At 48.0% G+C, this 21502-nt stretch overlaps 1 protein-coding gene across 2 annotated transcripts in view; it reads right to left on the minus strand.

The window, feature by feature from the left end:
* SYT13 (synaptotagmin 13) overlaps positions 1-11376 on the minus strand; it is a 44725-nt gene extending 33349 nt beyond the window's left edge. The window contains exon 1 of one of the 2 annotated variants that reach the window (XM_019746445.2): positions 11037-11376. In XM_019746445.2, the coding sequence (XP_019602004.2) occupies positions 11037-11219 (183 nt within the window). In that variant the 5' untranslated portion in view covers positions 11220-11376. Of the gene's footprint in view, positions 1-2283; positions 2567-11036 lie in introns of those variants that run through there. The other variant, XM_074336260.1, reaches the window with a different exon arrangement.
* Between the last annotated feature and the right edge of the window lie 10126 nt (positions 11377-21502).

Consider the following 21502-nt stretch of genomic DNA (forward strand, 5'->3'; position numbering starts at 1 on the left):
ATATAATATAATATAATATAATATAGTAATGTAATGTAATGTAATGTAATATAATATAATATAATATAATATAATATAATATAATATAATATAATATAATACAATAAATACCGGGTCTTATATTAATTTTTGCTCCAAAAGACACATTAGAGCTGATGGTCGGGCTAGGTCTTATTTTCGGGGAAACACGGTGTCAGTCCATACGGAAATGACAGTGAAAGGATAGTAAATATCACCTCAATTGGACCCAGGTTTGTAGGGCCCCTAGGTAACTGGGTGAAGCAGATCTGGACACATGAGGAACTAAAGCTTAGGGGAAACGGGAGGGGAAGGTGACAGTGAGAACATGCAACATAATTAAAGGATGGAACAGCAGGTGCAAATTTGCTGGGAGAGCCAGGGAGCCAGGACTGCCACATATCCCCTCCTCTTACGAGACTCATGAACAATGAGGTGTTTTTATGGGTGTACCCGTGTGGACTCATTTAATGGGCATCCAATGCAGAGAGCAAATGTTTGTTAAAAACTTGCCAGATACTGATGAATATTTTTTAAATGAGAGTTTGGATTACTTTTTTAATTACAAGTTTAGAAAATACCACAATGAGATGCCACATCACACCCACCAGAATGTCTATAATAATAAAAAGAAAATAACAATTGCTGGCAAGGATGTGAAGAAATTTGAACCTTCATATACCGCTGGTGGGATTGTACAATGGTGTGGCCACTGTGGAAAGCAGTCTGGCAGTTCCTCCAATAGTTAAACATAGAGTTACCATAGGACCCAGCAATTCTACTTCTAGGTATATACTTGGAAGAACTGAAAACAGGCACTCAAACAAATATTTGTACAGAAATGTACCCAGCAGCGCTGTCCACAATAACCAAAAGGTAAAATCCATCCAAATGTCCATCAATTTATGAACGGGTACACAAAATGCAATCTATACATACAGTGCGATGTTATTCAGTCATAAAAAGAAATAAAGTACTAATACCTGCTACAACATGGATGAACCTTAAATACATGATGCGAAGTGAAAGAAGCCAGACACAAAAGGCTACATATTTTATAATTCCAACGATATGAAATGTGCAGAAGAGGCAAATCCATAAAGACAGAAACAGACTGGTGGTTGCCAGGGAGTGGAGGGGGAGAGAGGAATAGTGTCTGCTCAATGGGTATGGAGATGTCTTCAGTGGGGAAGAAAATGCTGTAGAACCAGATGGAGGCATAGCTGCATGACAATATGGGTGAACTAAATGCCACTGATATGTACACTTTTAAAATTGTGAATTTTATGTGCATTTCACCTCAATTAAAAAAAAAGTTTTGAAACGAATGGCAACCTTCATATTAGCAGTACACAGGTCAGTGTACCTCCCGTGTGTGTATTACGTGCCGTTGAGTTGGTGCTGACTCCTGACGATCCTATGAATGAGTGATGTCCTATCCTCAGCCACCCTGCTCAGCTCCTATAGACTTGTGCCTATGACTTCTTTTATGGAGAGAATCCGTCTCATATCTGGTCTTCCCCTTTTCCTGTTGCCTCCTATTTTTTTTTCCCAGCATTATTGTCTTTTCCAAAGAACCCTGCCTTCTTACGATGTACCTGAAGTATTAATGCCCCTCCCCTAGGCATTAAATGTTTGATACGTGAATGTATGAACCTGTCCATGGTCTACAATGCCCTGCTTGCACAGGTGCCTGCCAACCTCCCCAGCCTCATCGTATACCAGGCTCCCCCTTGCTCTCTGCTCTTCAGCTGTACTGGCCTTTCCCTAGACCCTCCTAAGTGCTAGGCTTCCACCTGCCACAGGACCTTTGCACAGGCTCCTTCCTCTGTCTGGAGTCCCTCACACTCCACCCATTGCCCTGGTTAACTTCCCATCTAACTGCAGCTCTCAGCTTGGCCATCACTGACCGAGGAAGAAAGGCCTTCACTGACCTCCTTGACTGGATCCGTTCCATTTTACACTCTCATAGCACCAGAACTTGCCCTTCAGGCCACTTATCACCATCTCACATTTTCATTTATTCGTGCTCTTCTTTTATTAACTCTTGTCTCCTCCATTACACCACAAGTTTCATGAGGACTGAGAATGGGTCAGTGTGTCATTGAGGAGAGGACAGTTACTACTGTATCCCCACCCTCAAGCATCGTATCTGGCACATAGTATGTGCTCAATAAACATAATGAAGGGAAAGAGGGGGAGGGAGGAATAGATTTACCCTTTCCACCTGTTTTCCTTTAGAAACCTATAAACGTTATATCTTACCAAATTGGTCATGGGGGTCCTTTGTATGCATATGTCGATTCTGACATATACATATAGAATCCCTTAGTTCTTAAAACCTGTCTCTGCGAAGCTCTGCTCCTCCATTCTCCAAGCAGGGTTTCCCAATGTTTGTTAACAAGAAATAAGCTCTGGAGGTAGTAAATACAGTAACTTTAAGGCAGAAGTGGGAGATGAACTGTTATTTGTTGTTAGGAGATTGTGGGTCAAATAGAGTGGACAGTACAGGAATCGTCTCTGCTTATTCTGATTTCTCCCGCTGGTCTCCAACTCTGGGTGGTTTGTTGTTCTTTATCTTGTCTCATCTTTGTCTTCTGGGTCTGCTGCTTCCCCATCCTGCTGGCCTCTCCCTTTCCTTCTGGCATTGCCTTAAGCTCCCTCTGATTTCCCCTCCAGGTGTTTCTTCCATCAGGGTCCAATGGCTTCTCTATTCCTCTTCCTGCACCACAGGTACTTGATGGTAACCTGGGCCAGTACCTGAAAATCTGAAAATTTCCAAGAATGCAGCAATGTTTTCTGCTGGAGTTAACAAAACGCGCTAGTGGACCGTCAATCACTAGGAGAAACTAGGATGGGAAGCTGTGACAGGTCCAGGACAGGCCACTGGAAAGGGATTGATGGACAGACTGAGGGCTCCGTTGTGTTTCCAAGAGCCTAGTGTATTCAGTGGGTGTGTGTTCATCTCCCTGAAATAATCTATGCTAATTTCTTGATGAAAAATTCATACTGTCTTCCATGTTGCTAAGCAACCAGCCCAAACATGTCTACCATGCAAATCTCTCTGGAGGGCCCTGGGCTGCTCCCAGTGCCTGAAGCCTGGTGGATGTAAGAGGCAGAAAAGAAATCCAAAGCTTTGATAAAGGTTTCCGAAGCTCACCTGCAAAGGTGCATATTTGTAGACACTTTTATGCTATATTGGGGAAAACAGAGTGGCTCAAATAAAATTCTGACTTGGTTTTTTTTTTTGCTAATCTCCAGCCTAGTAGTCAAAGTGGGGCTTTAGAGCCAGACTTCCTAAATTCAATTCCCAGATCTGCCACTGAATAAATTATTCCATGCTTCACTTTTCCCATCTATAAAATGGAAATCATAATTATGCATATTTCATAGGGCTGTTGTGAGGATAACATTAATATGGTTAAAATGCTTAGAAAGTGTCTGGCACATGTACAGAGCTCAATAAATGTTACTACACTTTCACTACTATGTATTACTCTATGGACATGGGATCTATTTTGGTTTGGTTGTTTATATGAGAAGGAGATGACCAGCCAGGACATCAGCTGAGAACTGAATCCTTTAAAGGGTGAGAATCCATGCAGGAAGACCTTCGAGCAGTTCCAGGAGTTCCATTGGTGATTCACGGAGCCTCCCTGTGATCCCTGAGGTACAGGGGAGACAGGCAGAGAAGGCAACCAGAACCGGAGAAAGTTCTACTTTGGGCTGACGGTGGGGATGCCCCTCCTAAGGGTTTCCCTCGCCCCTGTCCCTCCCCCCCCATTATGGTCGCACTGTAACACGCTTCATGGCAATAGCTTCACTGTCTGTCTCCCCACTTATCAGAAAGATCATACGCCTGTCTTTTCATTGCTGTATCCCAGTGCCTAGCATTAACCTTTAATGCTTATTAATCTTTAATGAATGAAATTGTTAGCTAATGAAAAGCAGCATCTGGGCTCTGATTGATCCTCACTCTGACAAGGATGAATTCAGATAAATGATCCAAGAGGCTGTTGCTCCAGTGACCTAAGGAAGAAGAGAGCGGGCAGGAGGGTTGACAGACAGGGCCACATTGATGGTTTTGAGCCCACAGTCCCAAAGAGGCAGCAGAAAGCAGACCGGGCCAGGGAGGCAGTGCGTAAGAGTCCACAAAAAGGAGGGTCACATCTCCTGATGACGGCCCCAAAGTCCTTCTGTTAATAAAAATACTGGTTGGGACTAAATTAATGTTCACAAACATTATGTCACAATATGACACATTTTAATAAAAACTTTACTGACGTATAAATACCTAGAGAAAAGTACACAAATCATAAATGTAGAGCTGGCTGACTTTTCTTTCACAAAGTGAACATACCTGTGTAACCAGTGCCTATACCAAGAGGCAGAGCTTATAAAACAAAACCCCAGAAGCGCTCTCCACACCCCAGGCATTACCTGCCCCCACTAAGAGCACCATAAATAAATCGGCCTTGATTTCTAGCCTTGGGGAAATGAAACCTTAACTGTATGTGCTTCTTTGTGTTTTCCCTCTCTAGTTCAGTGCTGTGTCACAATGTGACAGTTTAATTCAAATACATTAAAGACTTATCATTTGCCCAGCATCACACTAGATATTGTCAGGGATACATGAAAAATGAAAGACACACTCCCTGATTTGAAAGAAAAAGACTCCACTCTACATAATATGTTGTTCGATACAACTGCAGCACTAATGTTATTTCATAAAAACTTGGAATTGATCTATTAGTGTTTGCTACAGTCTGAATGTCTGTGTCCCCCTAAAGTTCATATATTGAAACCTGCCCCCCAGTGTGATGGTATTAGGAGGGAAGGTCTTTGGAAGGTGATTAGGTCACAAGGGGGGAGCCCTCCTAAATGGGATTAGTGCCCTCATAAAAGCAGCCCATGAGGGCTCGCTTGCCCCATGTAAAGTAAAGTGGAAAGTCTAGGAAGGGGGCTCTCACTAGACATTGAATCTGCTGGAACCTTAACCTTGGCATTTCCAGCCTCCAGAACTGTGAGAAATCAATTTCTGTTGTTTGGAAGCCACCCACTGTGTAGTATTTTGTTGTAGCAGCCCAAACGGACTAAGGCAATGTTCCACTGAGAGCTACTTGGGTCTTCTCCACTCTGTGAGAAGGAGGGTAGCTGTTTATAATCTGGTAGTAAGGGGAAGTGGGGGCTGGTGAGGCAGATAGGAGAGGTGTAGGAACTACTGATGACGGGACGAGGAACTTGAATAAAGCCTTTGACCATATGTTAGCTTCAAAGTGACAGTACCTAGGGAATCTGAGACACATCTGAGAAGATGTCCTTAAGGGTACACTGAGGTACACACCTTGTGGGGAGAAAACTCAGATGCTGAAACTAAAGTTTTCTGAAAACGGGACCCCAACTCCTGCTAAGGGATGGGTAATGAACAGGGAGAAAAGGGCAGTTCTCGCTGCTCACTCTTTAGTGATTTAGGTTAGCCAAAAAGAGGGCTTTCTCTGCCAGGACCCAGAATGCAGATAAGCGTGGAAAGGAAACTCAGGGGAAAGGAACCAACAGGTCTGGCTGCCTCTCGTTAACAGATCCAGAAGCAGCGGAGAAGGGATGATCACACACACACTTCTGCTCTCTTGCTCCAGCAGCCTGGTCCCTGCATGATAACCAAGCTTCAAAAGTGGGACTGACAGCAGCGAGGGCGTTCCCAGGTGACCCTGCCACACCATGAGTGGGTATCGTAGTGCAGTCCCCACAGACTGCACGTGGCTGAGGGCGAGGGTTCTAAGGAGGCAGAATAAACAGTCCAGGGTATGTATTTTGGGAAAGCAAAGCACTATGAATTAAAGCTGGCTGGAGGCACGAAAGGCGATGGACCACTGCTTCCACCCTCTCCCACCTTCCACTTAACAGAGATTCTGGACCTTTTTTATTCCATGGATTCCTTTAGCTGTCTGGAGAAGTGTGGGGACAGAGCCCCAAAGAGCAGTTTCCAGGCTCTCGGCCTCACATGGAAAGATGCTGGCTCAGGTAATAAATGGCCAACAACTGTGATTGCATGGCCATCAGCTGTGGCTAGTTGGCCGTCAGCTGTAACCAGTGAGCCATTGGCCACTAATATAACTGCCGTGGTTACGCTAGCAGAAAATGGGGGCTAGCAAGAAGGTGGTGGCTGAGCTGGCAAGCGGTGCAGTGACGGTTGCGAACAGTGTGGCTCCTGCTTCCTGTGTCTCCAACCCAGCCGCCAGCAAGAATATAGTAGTATGACTCCCCTACCTATGGCTCCGTGGGTGTTCCTTTTTGGCCTCACCATGTCCTGCGTTCTTATGTGGGGAGCGGGAGCAGAGACCGCGCAGGCCGCCCCGCATGACAAATGGCGCAGCGAGCAGGGTACGGTGCCAGCCAAAGCTCTCCGAAGGGCGGTGGAGCAGTTTGTGTGTATGAACACTCAGTCTCAGGAAGACCAGGAGGAGCAGCTGCGGGAGAGCTGGACACCGTGGAGGGGTGGGAAGACGTGGACGTTTCTCCAACCAGCACAGGCTGGAGAAAGCGAAGGTCGTTGCGGCCCTGTGGGCTGGGAAGTGCTTGCTGAGGCAGCCCGGATGCAGGACTTGTAGTCCCAGGAGGAAATGCTTGCTGAGTCCTCCATGGAGGCTGAGGGTGAGGTCAAGTTCGTCCCTCACCCCAAGACAGCCCTGGCGAATGACTATGGACTATGGGGAATTGCCTTCCATCCCTAATATAATGGACCGCTTGACAGTTTGCTTGGTAACATACCACCATGTAGTGGAACTGGGGGATATTTGCTTTTGTGTCTTGACCGGCCGCCATCGAGAATATGTAAGTACCTTGACTGTGCGTCGCTGTTGTTCCAGCAGGGTACCCTGAGAGGCCCAGAGAGAGTGGCAGTGCCCTGAGAGCCCTGGCTGAGTCCAGGAAGTCTGGCTGTGCCCAGAGAGAGTGGCGGTGCCCTGAGAGGCCCTGGCTGTGCCCGGGGAGACTGGTGGTGCCCTAAGAAGCCCAGGAAGTCTGGTCATGCCCAGAAGTACTTGGTGGTACCCTGAGAAACCCTGGCTGTGTCCAGGAAGACTGGTGGTACCCTAAGAAGCCCAGGAAGTCTGGCTGTGCCCAGAAGCACTGGTGGTGCCCAGATAAACTCTGGTGGTGCCCTGAGAAACTCTGGCTGTGCCCAGAGAACTTGGCTGTGTCCAGGATATTGCATTCACCTCCAGGCTCGTTGCACAGGGCCCCTTGCGGAAGACACTTGTCGTGTAGATTGTGAGGCGAGAGCCTGTAGGGGTGGAGTGTGGGGACAGAGCCCCAGAAAGCAGTTTCCAGGCTCTCGGCCTCACATAGAAAGGTGCTGGCTCAGGTAGTAAATGGCCATCAACTGTGACTGGATGGCCATCAGCTGTGGCTAGTTGGCCATCAGCTGTAACCAGTGAGCCATTGGCCACTAATATAACTGCTGTGGCTTTGCTAGCAGAAAATGGGGGCTAGCAAGAAGATGGTGGCTGGGCCTGCAAGCGGTGCAGTGAGGGTTGCGAACAGTGTGGCTCCTGCTTCCTGTTTCTCCAACCCAGGCGCCAACGATATAGTGGTATGACTCCCCTACCTATGGCTCCGTGGGTGTTCCTTTTTGGCCTCACCATGTCCTGCGTTCTTATGTGGGGAGCGGGAGCAGAAACCCCGCAGGCCGCCCTGCATGACAAGAAGCCTATGGATACTTCCTCCAAATGCGGGGAAAACTCGAAAATAAAAGACATAAGACTACAATGGAACATCTAACAACATCAATTTGTGAAATAGCTACATGTGTGCCTCCTTCTTCATTCATTAAATAGCAGGATCGAGCAGGAGGTTTAATAAGAAGCATGATTTAGAATTGGAGACGTGCATAAATGATATTATGAGTCTGTGGAGCAGCTGCAGTGTGCTCTGAAACGATCTGTGATTTCCCTTGGGGACAAAGTTACCGATATTGTTAATACTATGGTGTGTTGTTTATATTTCTACTCACAGGAAATGCTATGTTTTAGTTAGAGGTTAGTGAAAATCATTATGTAAGTTTTTCCTCTCCAAGACTGTGAACGTTTTAAATTCTGTCTACAGACCCCTTGATGGGGAGACGGGGGTCTATGGACCTCAGGTGAAGAACCCCTGGGTAAACCTCAAAATTCTTTTCAAAATCACTACAAAGTTCAACTTCTTCCAGACATTCATGGCCAGAAATCAGGTTTCCCAGGCATGGCCTGCAAATCCAAGGAAATTTTCCAGCAACCGCAACCAGTGACTTTCGGAGACATGGGTAGTCATCACCCTGTATCGTAGACATCCCAGTTCTCAGTGGCTACAGGAATCTAGAACCCTGTCCCCCAGCCCTCATGCCCTCTCTTCAATGAACACCTTCAGAGAGTTTTCCCTGACTCTTTTCCCTCCTTGTCAACACATGCCATGGCCACCACCCTGCTGTCACCTGCCACCCCTAATACCACCTCCTTTACTTTCTTTGAAATGCCAGTTGTGTTGTCTTTTCCCTGTTTACTCTATCTGGGTCATGGCTGACTCAGTCTGAGCACAGTGGCAGCCAAGCCGACCTCACAGCTTCATCATATTCAGGCCTGTAGATTCAGCCCCAGGTGGCTCAAATCCTTGTCACTCAGGGAACTAGATGAGGGAATGTGGACGGATGGGTCTCGTGTATTGTGTCCTGCTGAGCTAGCGCTGGGTTGCAAAGGCCTGGTGCATGCATGCGCGTGTGAGGAAATCTCTCAGACAGTAATCCCGCAGGGCTGGACACTGGGATGCTTTTATTTGTCAACAATTTCCTGTTGGGCACCTATTAGGTTCCATGTCCTGAGTGGGTGCCGGAAATAAATATACAAGAAAGCAGATATGAACGATCACGTCCAACTTTCACAACTGCTATAAAATAATTTGGAAGGAACATATGGGGGAGGGGGAGGGAAGCGTGCTTGGTTACATGTGGCAATGGGCAATAGGCAATAGGTGAAATTTAAACAGAAAAAGACTTAAAGGAGAAGAAGGAACCATCTGTGCGAAAAGCAGGCAGAAGTCTGGAAGGCTTGGTGTCTTTAAGAAGGATCATAAATCCAGTGCGGCTGAGGCTGCCAATGAAAGGAGGAACTGGCAGGAGTTTAGCTGGAGAGGTAGACAGCTGCCAGATCAAGCAGATGGGGAGTAGAGTGGAATGGCTAATAGCACAGACTCCAGAATCAGACCAGCTTGGCTAGATTCTGGCTCTGAAACTTCTCTAGCTGTGTGACCTTGGGGAAGTCACTGACCCTCTCTGAGTCCAACTTCCTCAGCTTTAAGTTGGGATCACCATATATGCATTCACTGAGTTGCTAAATGCATTAAGTGTAACACACTTAGATAGAACGGTGCTATGTAAAGGGTTGTCATATTTGTTCCATGCTCAATGAGAAGTTGTGGAGGATTTTAAGCGGGGGAGAGGCACAGTCTGTTTGTCTTAACAGATTATCAGGCATCATGTGGGCTACTTACTGGTTGTCAATAAGACAAAGAGTTGGAAGGGATCCCAGGGTCACTCACATCAACACCTTCCCCAGGGGTTCTCTCTGAGAAGGGGAGGGGATGGTGCCTGTGAAAGGCGGAGGAATGGCTGTCCCTCTAGTGTCCTGGGCTGCACAGAAGGTTGAGAGGCAGCAGGCCACAACTTCTAGAGAAGGGCTCATCCAACTCCCTGTCAGTGGGGAGCCCACTACTGCCATTTCCAGAGGATTCCGGATTCCACATCAGCTGCCCAGCTGCTTCCTGTTGCAGCCAGTGTCAATGTCACTTTTCTTGGATTGTAAGTGCCTCAAGGACAGCAGCCATTTCCTGCCACTCACACCATACAGTGACTGACACAAGCCCCACACGACTGGGTCTCAGAGCTTTTGAATAATTGATTGGAAAAAGGAGGGTGGAATCACAGCATGTTAGTGCCGCTCCCAGACTATAAGCTCTCTAAGGAATCCAGGGGACCTTTGGAAGTTGTGAAGTCATGCCCCCGCCCAGGGGCAGCCTTCCTCAAACGCTTTAGCCAGACTCTTTCTCTCCGGTTCTCCGGAGGACATTTTGCTCTTCCCACCTTAGGACCGTGTCCTGGAGTTCACAGCCTATGTAGGGAGGGCCTTCCAAACCTCTTCCCAGACCCCTTCTACTTCACTGTACAATGGGGGCACCACCCATTTCCTACCCAAAGGGGCTCTGGGGACAAGCCAAAGCATGGGATAAAAGCCCTTCTGTCTTGAGGGACATCTTCAGAGACACTTGGGGGAAGCCACAGCACGCCCCTCAGGCTCGCTGGAGCTGAGGGCTGCTGGGAGGGGGCCAGGGTCCTCAGGCCCCTGCAAATGCACCTGCCTCTCCAGACACCAGACACTCCCTCCAGCTGCCTCCTCTCCAGCTCCTATGAGGACAGCAGCAGCTCCACCCCTCTGGGTTTTGGAGGCTTCCCACCTTCTCACTGTATCAGTGCTTTCCCTACACCAGCCCATAAGGACCCCTTCCCTCACCTTCTCTTCTCTTTCACAGTCCCCTGCCTCCTCACCCCAATTCTGCAAGCTTCTCCTTCTCCAGATGAGTCCCGGCCCTCTCGGTCTTCTCTAACCCTCACAATCCCCTCCCCCAGTCCCCTCTCAGCCCCCTCCCATATGCCCCACTGAGTGCCTGACGCACATTCTCCTCCCAGCTGCCCTCCCCTCCCAGCCCTAATTCCTACCCCAGTCCCCTTTCCCATTCCCTCCGGTTCCCCTCCCTCTTAGCCCTCGCTGTCCTCCTTCCTCTCTCGTCCCCTAAGTCTCCCGCCGACTAACGACGCCCACCCCCGCTTTCCGGACCCCTCGGCGGGTCCCCGAGCACGTCCCCTGTCCCCGCTCCCCGCCTTTCTCTGTCTCGCACAGAAGAACCGCGACGGCTCCCCCCACCCCGTGTTCCCCTCCGCCGCAGACCTGGAGACGACGCCTATCGCAGGGAAGCTGAGGCGCCGCCCCGCTCACCTGTTGGGCTGGCCGGAGCACGCCAGGTCTTGCCTTCTCCGGGTCGGGGTCCCGGTCACGCTGCAGCAGCCCCTTCTTGGGGTGCATGTGCCGGCACAGGCAGGTGACCCCACACAGCGCGAGGATGCTGGTGGCCGTGCCCAGCGTGGCGCCCAGCGCGATCACGGGCACCGACAGCACCATGGTGCTCGCTCCCCGCGCGGGGCTCAGTCCCGCTGCAGCGCACCTACCCCGCTGGGCCCGCTGCCCGCCACCAGGCAGCTCCGGGCTCCCGGCGCGCCAGCAGCTCTCCCGCCGCCGGAGGGGCGGGGAGGGAGGGCGGCGGCGAGGACGTCAGAGGAGGGGGCCGGACGCAAGCTGGCTGCTGCACCCGCAGTACCACGTCAATGACACCCCTCCGCGTCAACACGTGACCAGACCCCCAACCCAATAGGAGCCAGAGCTTTTCAGGTGGCAGGAACCTCAGGGTTGTCTCAGGCCGTTCTTCAACGCTTTATGTATGAAGACACTTGTGCCCAAGAAGGGCGGGAGGTCACACTGCATTAGAGGGCAAACCAGGGCTCGAACCCAGGCCTGTGGCTTCTTCTGGGGAGAGGTCATTTTGCCGGGCTGCTAACCCTTTGTTCACCCTCTCTGGCCCAGGAGTCCATAACATTGGCTCCTCCAGGAGCATTTCATACACAGATGCACCAAGCTGGAGATTTCCCATATCCTGAACTTGCCAGGTGTTCACTACCAGGGAGAGGGCCAGGTGGCAGGTTAGAGGAAACTGATGGGGTATATGGGGTTGAGATCATACCCACGTCCTGGCGAAGATGATTGCAATGATTCTATTTATCCCTGCATCTCTTTTAGTGGCCACCCGGCAGTTCACCTATATTACCTAATTTGATCTGCGGGAATTCTCATGTCCATTTACTGATGAGAAAGCTGAGATTCAGTGGAGATGTGGGGCTACTAGAAAAATCCAGTTGTTCTGAACCCAAACTCGGGCTTGCACGTTCCATGTCCACACCTCACACTCAGAGAATGGACTTGTCTTAGAAGGACGAAGAGTTTCAAATGCAGCAGCCAGGAGTCCACACTTTGATTTAGAGAGGGGGGGGAAAATAAAGGAAGTGCTAGAGGGAGAGGAAATTAGAATTCCAGGCATGAGGAGTATCATCTTAGATCAGACAACAGTAATTTGGGGTGTTTTTCATTATGTGGAGTATTTCATTCAGCAAGCATTTGCTGTGAGTCCGCTGCGCTGTAGGGGTGCTGGGCATTTGGGCAAAGGGGTGTAGGTGATTCCATCCACAGTACATTTTCACTTTCCCATGGAGCTGATGAGTCCCAAATCTAAAACTGCTCCAGCCAGACCTTTCCTGCTCAGCTGCAGACGTGACCACCAGCTGGTACCTCCCGGGGTTTCAGTTATCACCCCTAATAAACTACCACCAGGATTAGGGGCGCTGACCCCCATACAGTTGAAAATCCTCAGGTAATTCCCCCCAAAACTTTACTAATAGCCTACTATTGCTCAGAAGCTTTACCGATAACGTAAACAATCAATAACACATATTTTATATGTTTTATGTATATAATATACCACATTCTTCCAATAAAGTGAGCTAGAGAAAAGAAAATATTATTAAGAAAAAGATGAGAAAATACATTTATAGTGTTTATTGGAAAAAAACCTGTGTATAGTGGACTGATCCATGCAGTTCAAATCCATGTTGTTCGAGGGTCAACTGTATGTTGTTACTTCTCATGATTTTGTGGGTGAACTGGGCTCAACTGGGCAGTTTTCCTGCTCAACATGATGTCTTCTGGGACTGCGGTCAGCTGGGCTGGGCTGTCCAAGATGGCGTGCCGCATGGTAAGCAGTTGGTGCTGGCTGCCATTGGGAGCAAACTGCTCTGCCAGCCAGTGCACCTTGGTTCTCCGCCATGTGGCTGGAGCTTCTCACAACATGGCAGGCAGGGTCCAAGAGGAAGGAAGCAGAAGCTGCCAGTTCTCTTGAGGCCTGGATTCAGAAGTTCTAGAATATCTTTTCTTTGGTTACAGCAGTAGTGTGCCTCTAATCCGTTCCCTACAGGACATCTGAAAAGGATGCTTCTGACATGCAAAGCTGACACTGTCACATGCATGAAAGCCTTCAGGATTCCCCAGTTAGAGCCAAAGCCCACTGTGATGTGGTCCCTACTAATCCTTTCAGACTCTGCACACTTCCCGACGTGCCCTCAAGCCCCAGCCACTCCCAGGGACTGAGGATTCATTCAGCAAGCTAGTCCCTTTACATCCACCCATGGGTGGGTACAGCAGGCACTCAGTAACTGCTGAAAGGGTGAATGACTTACACGACCATTTCGTGCAGGGTTTCCCGTGAGCTGGAAGGAATCCCATTTGCTAAATGAGCCCCATTTACTTAAATTGACTCTTCCACAAGTATTTATTTTGTGCCTGCTGTACGCCAGGCACATTTTCCTCCTAAGCCCCGTTTGCTGCCAGCTGTGGAGCCAAAGTGCCTCAGTCCCTGGTGATAGACTTAGTGTTCCCTCTCATAAGAGCTTCCCCAGGAGGTTTTCTTGGCTCCCGGGTCTGGCAATACAAAATGTTCTGGGGAAATAAGAGGTTTAATTAATGCTGTCAGTCCAGATCTCCCCTGCCTGAACTGCTCCCCTGGGAGACCTCAGTGCCGTGTAGCATGATCCGGGGTGGGAGTGAGGGGAAGGATGAAGAACACTTAATATCAGACATTGTCTAATGAGGATCAGACACCTGCCATGTGGTCCATTGTTACTATGGTTACTGGGATGACAGCTGCTGCCATGCCTTTCATCTTTAACAGAAAGAGGGTCCCCAGCCCAAGAAGAGCAGCTTGCCTTTCACCTCTTTCACACACAGTGAACCAAGACAAGGCTAGGTTAGGCCTCAGGAGATCTGAAAACCAATTAAGCCATCAGGACTCTGGGTCACCTTGGCTGTATCTCATCCAAGATGCGACTTTTGCTTCTTGGTTACTGATACCCAGGCAGTAGCCTTTAATGACAACTCTCTAAGAAAAAGCATTAGTGGGTTCCTTTGAAAAATGAGATCATCTCTATTGAGAAAGGCAGTTGACAGAGTCAGCTGAGTGGAACAGTTGAGACAGTCGAAGGATGAGGCTTGCAAATAATTGGAAATGCTGGGCGCACCAGACTGCCGAGGACGGAGAGGACAGGAAGCCTGGGGGAAGCTTCTGGAAGGCTAAAGATCTCTGAAGGTTCCCCAGCCTCTTTGATAAAATGTCACCATCGCTCTTTTGATCGGTATTTTCCTTGTTGGATGATTAAATAATATGAATGATGACTCTACATTTCTAAGGTATTGAAACGCTTTTATCTGAGAGAAAGTGTTTCAAAAACAAAAGGTTCTCTTAGTTATCAAACATGTATGGTGACTGCATATCGGGCAGGGCGGGTGGGAAGAAAATGTACAAGCAGAATAGCTGAATTTTAACACTGGAAGGATTTCAGAGATCACCTTTCATTCATTTTACCAATAGGGAAACTGAGGCCCAGGGAGCCTGGCCTGCCAAAGGATAGAAGGACTGCATGACAGAGCTGGGAAGGTCTTGTAGGTCAGTGTCGATTAGGTTCTGCTGTAGTCACGAATGACCTCCAAACCTCATGGATTAACTCAATAAAAGTCTATGTTGCTCCTATCACAGTTTAAGGAGCGCTATGTGACTTATGTGGACAGCTCCTCTCCCATCAGTGGCTCAGGAATCTGGGCTTTTTCTGTCTTTTTCTGTCCTCCACTTCCAACCTTGCAGATGGGGAAGAGAGAGTGCATTGAAGACCACTTGTGATATTTTGGAGGCCATGACTAGAAACACAGTACATAGTTTTCACCCCATTGCATTGGTCAGAATTTGGTAACATGACACATCGAATAAGAAAGATGAGAAAATATAGAGGAGAGACGTGAATAAGAGTAGTCTCTGCCACAGAAGCCAAAACTGAGGACTTCTTATCTAATACGTATTTCTCTAACTCATTCATTAGTTCAACAAATATTTTGAGTTTCTACCACGTACCATGTATGTTCTGGGTGATGGAGTGAAGATAATGAGCAAAACCAGGCGAGGTCCCTCTTACCATGGAGTTTACATTCCCATGGAGAAGATGGACAGTAATCATTCATCACACAAACACACGGGAAATTATAACTGTGATGCAAGCCAAGGAGGTCAGGTTCAGGGTTGTGATTTGATTTGTTCCAGGACACCAAGGAAGGCTTCCCAGAGGAAGTAGCAATTGGACTGAGGCCTGAAAGAGTAAAGTTAACTCAGCAAGAAGGAAGAGTGTTCCAGGCGGGGCAACAGTATGTAAGAGGACCCTGGGACAGAACTGCACAGTGGTCAGTAGGCAGCAGTGTGCTAGGCAACCAGCTCTCTGGGGCAAAATATTAATTTTTAGCACTTGTTGATTTCTCTGGTGTAAATAAATTGACACCCCAGTCAATTTCCAGCTACTAACAAATTCCTGAATATTTACCGATTGGCTCTGTGAGCTGGTAGGAGCTGACTCCAGCCCACCACTAGGAGAAACTCTGTGTCAGATGAGCCTGAAGGGAGAAGCAGGGGCCAGACAATGGCCATAATGAAAGGCCACTGGGTATTCTTAGGCAGGGGACCATGATATGATCAGATTTCTGTCTTGAAAAGATCCCTCTGGCTGCAGTATTGAATACAAACTGAAGAAAGTGGACGCTGGTGGACTAGAGAGGAAGTCACAGCAGGCATCCAGGACAGGAATCAAGCTTTCCTCAAGACACATGTAGCCATGATGGCTGCAATTGTTGATGGCATGAGGAGAGGGCAGGTGTAGTGGGCAAGTCTCTCTGTCTGTCTCTCTGTCTGTCTCTCTGTCTCTGTCTCTGTCTCTCTCTCTCTCGGCTGGCTGGCTCCCACTTTTCAGCTCTGTGTTGCTCTCTCAGTTGATAACTCTGGGTTCTCCAAGCTGGACCACTGCTAGCTGGAGATTCTGCAAGCCCTGGGCCCTGCTGAAGGTGAGATGAGCAGGAGGAAACTGCCCGGGATAAGGGGTTGAAGATCCTGGGCCCCTAGCAGGGCGATGCAGACCCCGGAGAGCTGAGACACTGGCAGCCTGTGAAATAAGGAGCTCAGCCGAGGCCCAAGAGTGAGGTCCACTCTCAGGACCCCAGCCGCTGGCTCTGAGCAATTCTGAGGCCACATCTTAAGGTAGAAAGGAGAAAGGGGTTGGGTCTGGAGGCCCCTGCTGCAGAAATGCAAGTCTGTAAAAGGTAGAGAAATATTCTAGAGTTGGAGCAAATTGCAGCTACCCTTACTGACCACTGCTAGTGGCCACCTGGCCTGGCAGGTCATTTTCAACAACCCAGTAATTTTTCAAACCCCTGATTCCATCTCAACACAGATGAAGTAAACATTCTGATTGTCAGAGGCAGAGCCCCTCAACTCCATCCAATTTCTCTTGGAACTAGTCTAAAGGCTCCGTTTCTCTCTAGGTTTCTAGAATATATGAAGATTATGCAACTTTGCCTGGAGAGTTTCGCTTGCCTGGTTGGGGGAAGATCAACACTTCTGCAGATGTGGTGCTTAACTTTATAGGGGTGGGGGGGAGATGGGACATAGATTCCTTTGAGAATCTAACAAAAGCTATTTCCTTTTTCAGAAAGGAGTTTGAGTGTAATATACGTGAAATTTTGTATGTGATCCTAAATTATTCAAGGACCATGTGACGCCTTCTGGAAGTTCATGGACCTCAGAAAAGGACTCTTGAGCATGATTGAAAGAATTGTGAACTTGAAATCAGAAGAAATGGGTTCAAATCCCTTGTCTTTATGTGCATAGGACTGCATGACCCATTGGCAAGTAACCTAAATTTTTCTGAGCCTCAATTTCCTTATCTGTAAAATGGGAATGGTCATCTTACTTCATGGAGACGCTGTCAGGATGACCTAAAGCATAGTGCTGTGTACATACTAGGGGGTGCTCAACTAATGTTAATTTAAGAGTTAGAATGATCCCGTATGTCTCAGAAGCTTTAATTTCTTAACAAAGCAGTTTAGCTTAGTGAAAAGAGCAGGTATTGAAGTCCCACAGAGGTGTGTTACTCTAGCTCTGTTGCTTATTAGCTGAGAGACCCTGGGTAGGATAGTCAGCCTAACCTGCTTGGGTTTGGTTTCTTCCTGTGTAAAAGGGGTGTGCTAATATTGTTTGCAAAGATGGCTGCAATTACCCCCTTCCTGTGTCCATATTCTTTGAAATATTATCACTTTACAAAGAGGTGAGGCTCTATTGCTTTACCCCTTTATGTGGGCTGGCCTTGTGACTTGTTTGGCTAGTAGACTGAGGTGGAAGGAATATTGTGCCAATTCTGAGACTAGGCCTAAAGAGATCATAGGTGCTTCTACTCTCTGTCATGGACTCCTGCCCAGCCACCATGAGAAGGAGCCCAGGCCAGCCTGCTAGAGGACAAGAGATCAAGTGGCCCATTGTCTCCATCACCCCAGCCCACAGCTATCAATTCCCAGAAGCAGAGCTGTGCAGCTGATTGGCAGACACATGACCGAACCCAGCTGACACTAGAAGAACCACCCAAAGTGCCAACCACAGAATTATGAACAAAATTAAAATCATGAGTCATTTTAAACCACTAAGTTACACATTGAGAGCTGCTAAGTGATTAACAGAGTCAAATGGTAAACGATTTCTAGCCCTCACAGGATTACTGTGAGGGTCTGTAAGGCAGCTAGCATGGGGCCTGGAACACAGAACTTGCACAATAAATGGTTTTGATTGTTGTTCCAAGTTCCCAAAGGTAGCCTTACCAAGCACTTCTAGCAATGCCTGATGGGCACACTAGCCCATGAATAATCGTATAAGATCAATCTTGGGGAACCCAACACTTAAAGAGAGTACAGTAGTAGCTCTCTGACCCAACCTCCACCGAACCAATTTTCCAGACTGGCTGAAGCTCTTCAGTCTTTCTGGAAAACTTGCCTCCTGGTGCCCACAGCCTGGTGGAGTCTCATGACCAGCGGGCCCCTCTCTAGTTGCCTTCATCATTTCTCCCCGTCCAGTTAGGTCATGTACTCACTTAGGGTTGGTTGTGTTGGTCTCCTCCAAATCTTTTTATGTTAGGAATCTCATTATTGAATTGTATTTTCTAATTAATATGTCAACTAATGAAACAGAAGTGTGAAGAAGAGCTAGTTCTATGAAAATTAAGGTGAGTACTTGGAAAGACCCATAAAGGTCAGTTGTTTTGAGAATTTCTGTTAAAATAGGGCTGAGCAAGTTGTCCGTGAAAGGTTGGGGAAAATCATGAAATTCTAGGATTCTGCCATCAGCTTGGTAGGCCAGTGTTTCTAAGTTCTTCCTCCATTGCAAAGAAAGCAAGACTGGATATCACAGGTGTTGCCTCGTGGTGTGTACAAACGGAAATGGTGTTAACATTTATGATGTGCTTCCTACATATCAGGCAGGGCTCTGAACATTTTGTCTGTGCTAATGTGTTTAATAAACTTTAAGAAAGATGGGACAGAATTCTAATCAGCAAAAGGTGGGAAAATAATGACAACTATGATTTAGATGAAAAGAAAATCCTTATGGTTTTGTGTGTGTGTGTGTGTGTGTGTGAGAGAGAGAGAGAGAGAGAGAGAGAGAGAGAGAGAGAGAGAGAGAGAGAGAGAGAGAGAGATTTTTAACTTTTTACTGAAGTCTAACATACAGGTTAAAAGCGCACAGATCCCAACTAGAGCTAGTGGATCTAAGTAAACACATCTGTCTATCCAGCACCCAGATCATGAAACAGAACAATACTCACACCCCAGGAAGTCTTCATTCATTGTTTTCTAGTATTCCCCATTTTAACCAGTATTTTTACATAGGCTGAGTTGCCCTGGTTCCCATAGCATCATCCCAAGGCAAGCTTCCCTGGGGGTGCTCCTCTAGGGCTGGGTAGAGGACCCCACTGTGCTGCGGGGCAAGTGGGAGGATGCTGCCACCTAGAGGATGGAGGGGGAAATGGACCCTCCCCTCCAGGTCTTAACTCCCAAGTTCACTGTCCTTCTCTGCTCACCTTCTAAAATGACCAGGCCTCTGCCCTTTGCCCCATTACTCCCTGTTTCCTTTTATTGCCTTACCCTTAACATTATATAATAGTCCATACAACTTCCTTTATCTAATGAAACAGAAGTGTGAAGAAGAGCTAGTTCTATGAAAATTAAGGTGAGTGGTGGCCTGAGTCTTGGTGGTCACCTGAGTCTCCCTTTGGGAATACAGGCTCTATGACGGCAGGGATATGGGTCTGTGTCATCCACTGACATATTCCCAGCCCTAGAATGGTGCCCAGCACATAATAGCACCTTAATAAGCATGTCAAGTATACAGACAGGAGCCCTGACCCTGTCCCACAGCCTGCCTTGTGGGTCTTAACCCAACCCATGAGGCTTTGCTCTACCCTCACACACAGCCCCTTTGCAAGCTCCCTCCTCCACTGCCACTCCACACACTATTGCCACCTAATGGGAAGCCACTGGCACTGTTTAAACTGTGCCAGGGCTGGGGAGAGTGACAGGAGCCGTGGCTGGAGGCCTTGGACACCCTGATCTGTGTCGCAGCCTGGCCAGTGGTCATGAAAGCTGGAAAGGAGAACTGTGCAGCGGTCAAGCCAGAGCGCTGTGGCACCCGTCTGCCTGGAGCAAATCCGGGTCCCAGCAGGATCTGGCTGGGTGGCTTGTGGCAGAGTGCTTTACTCTTGGGGAAGCCCCATTTTGCCCTCTATCCATGAACAGTATTAAGTACCATACTGTGTGTGAAGTGCTCGGCTTAACATCGGCAGGTGGTGAGTGCTGGGTGGTTGGGAATTATTACCATTATTTTGAAATGTCAGGGCTGAAAGGAAAATTGGAAGTTGTATGGTCAAGGAGAAGCATTTTTTATGGTTATTGAAAAACATTTTTCCCTTCACAGTTTTTGTGGAAATTTGACTTGTAAACAAAAGATAAGCTGCTCTGGTGGAAGGGAGTGCGGAGAAGAGGCACCTGGGGCCCCCTCAGCACCAAGCTGCGCTCTCCTGACATTACACACCACGCATCTCTAAGGAGTTTTAAAGCCCTTAGCACCCGTGAGGGTGCTGATGATGGTCGACACTCGTTTTAAAGTCAGGGACACCAAGGTCCAGAGAGGGAAGGGCCTTGTCCGGGTCACACCAATGGTGGCTGAGCTGGGCTGAGTTTCCAGACTTCTCTCTGCTACTGCGCAGACTTTTCACAGGGTTATCACTTCGCTGGTTAGTGACGAGGCTAAGGGGCCCTCATAAGAGATGGTTTCCTTTCCCCTCACTCAGATCGCACTGGGCTTCTCGGTGAGGCAGGCGGAGTTTATGGAGGATACCATTGCACACTGGAGAAGTCTCAGAGGTGAATTTGAAGAGCTCTGTAGACAAAGCCGGGGCCAATCTGGTGTCGCAGAGCAAAGACACCAGTGGGGGTTCAGGGAATTATTGAGAAAACCAAATCGAAAACTCAGTGACGGTACTTGGAAGACTGCTAAGTGCTAAATAAATGACAAGATGTTTCTTGTCATCGTTCTCATCATTACACTCTGAATCACTTTGAAAGTGATTCAAATGAGGAGGAAAAGAATTAATGCTGTGATAAAACAACATGACTGAAAATCACAGAATGCCAATTTCTGGGCCCTACCACTAGAGAGGCCGATTCAGGGTCACTGGCTCAGAACTCAGCTACTCACTTAATAGCTAGTTGCTTAACTTCTCTTAAGTCTCAGTTTCCTCACCCGTAATATGGGGTGAGGATGGTTAATATTGGGGTTGTCATGTTGCAGGGAATAAAGTAATGTTAATGGCAGCAAAATAATGTTAGCTCTGATTAGCTGGAACCCAGAGTTTGTCTAATACCCTCTCTATGGTGATCTTCATGTTAAATATATTGTTGAGGGGGGGTGTGTGTATGTGCGTGCATGTGTGTGTGTATGTGTGTGCGTGCGTGTGTGTGTGCACACGCGTATGTGTGTGTGTCGCCCCAGTTCAGAGGTTGTCAACGGGACAGTTTTGCCCTCCAGGGAACATTTGGCAATGTCTGTAGACCTTTATGGTATTCACAATTGGGAAATGGTGAGTTGCTACTGGTACCTAACTGGGAAAGGATAGAGACACTGCCTAAGATTCTACAATGCAGAGGACAGCCTCCATGCTCCAATAAAAAATTATCCAGCCCCGAATGCCAATAGAGCGGAGGTTAGAACCCCTGTCCTTGTTAGAATATCAGCTCCATGAGGGCAGGGGCTGCTGCTCCTGTTCACTGCTGTATCCCAGACCATAGCAGAGTCTTGGTCCACAGCAAGTACTTACTGAGTGAATGACTGACATGAAGGAATGACAATCAAGGTTCTCAGAGGGTAGCGATGTCTGTGGAGCTACATGATC

Source organism: Rhinolophus sinicus, linkage group LG06, assembly GCF_036562045.2.
Source record: "Rhinolophus sinicus isolate RSC01 linkage group LG06, ASM3656204v1, whole genome shotgun sequence".
Lineage (NCBI taxonomy): Eukaryota > Metazoa > Chordata > Mammalia > Chiroptera > Rhinolophidae > Rhinolophus > Rhinolophus sinicus.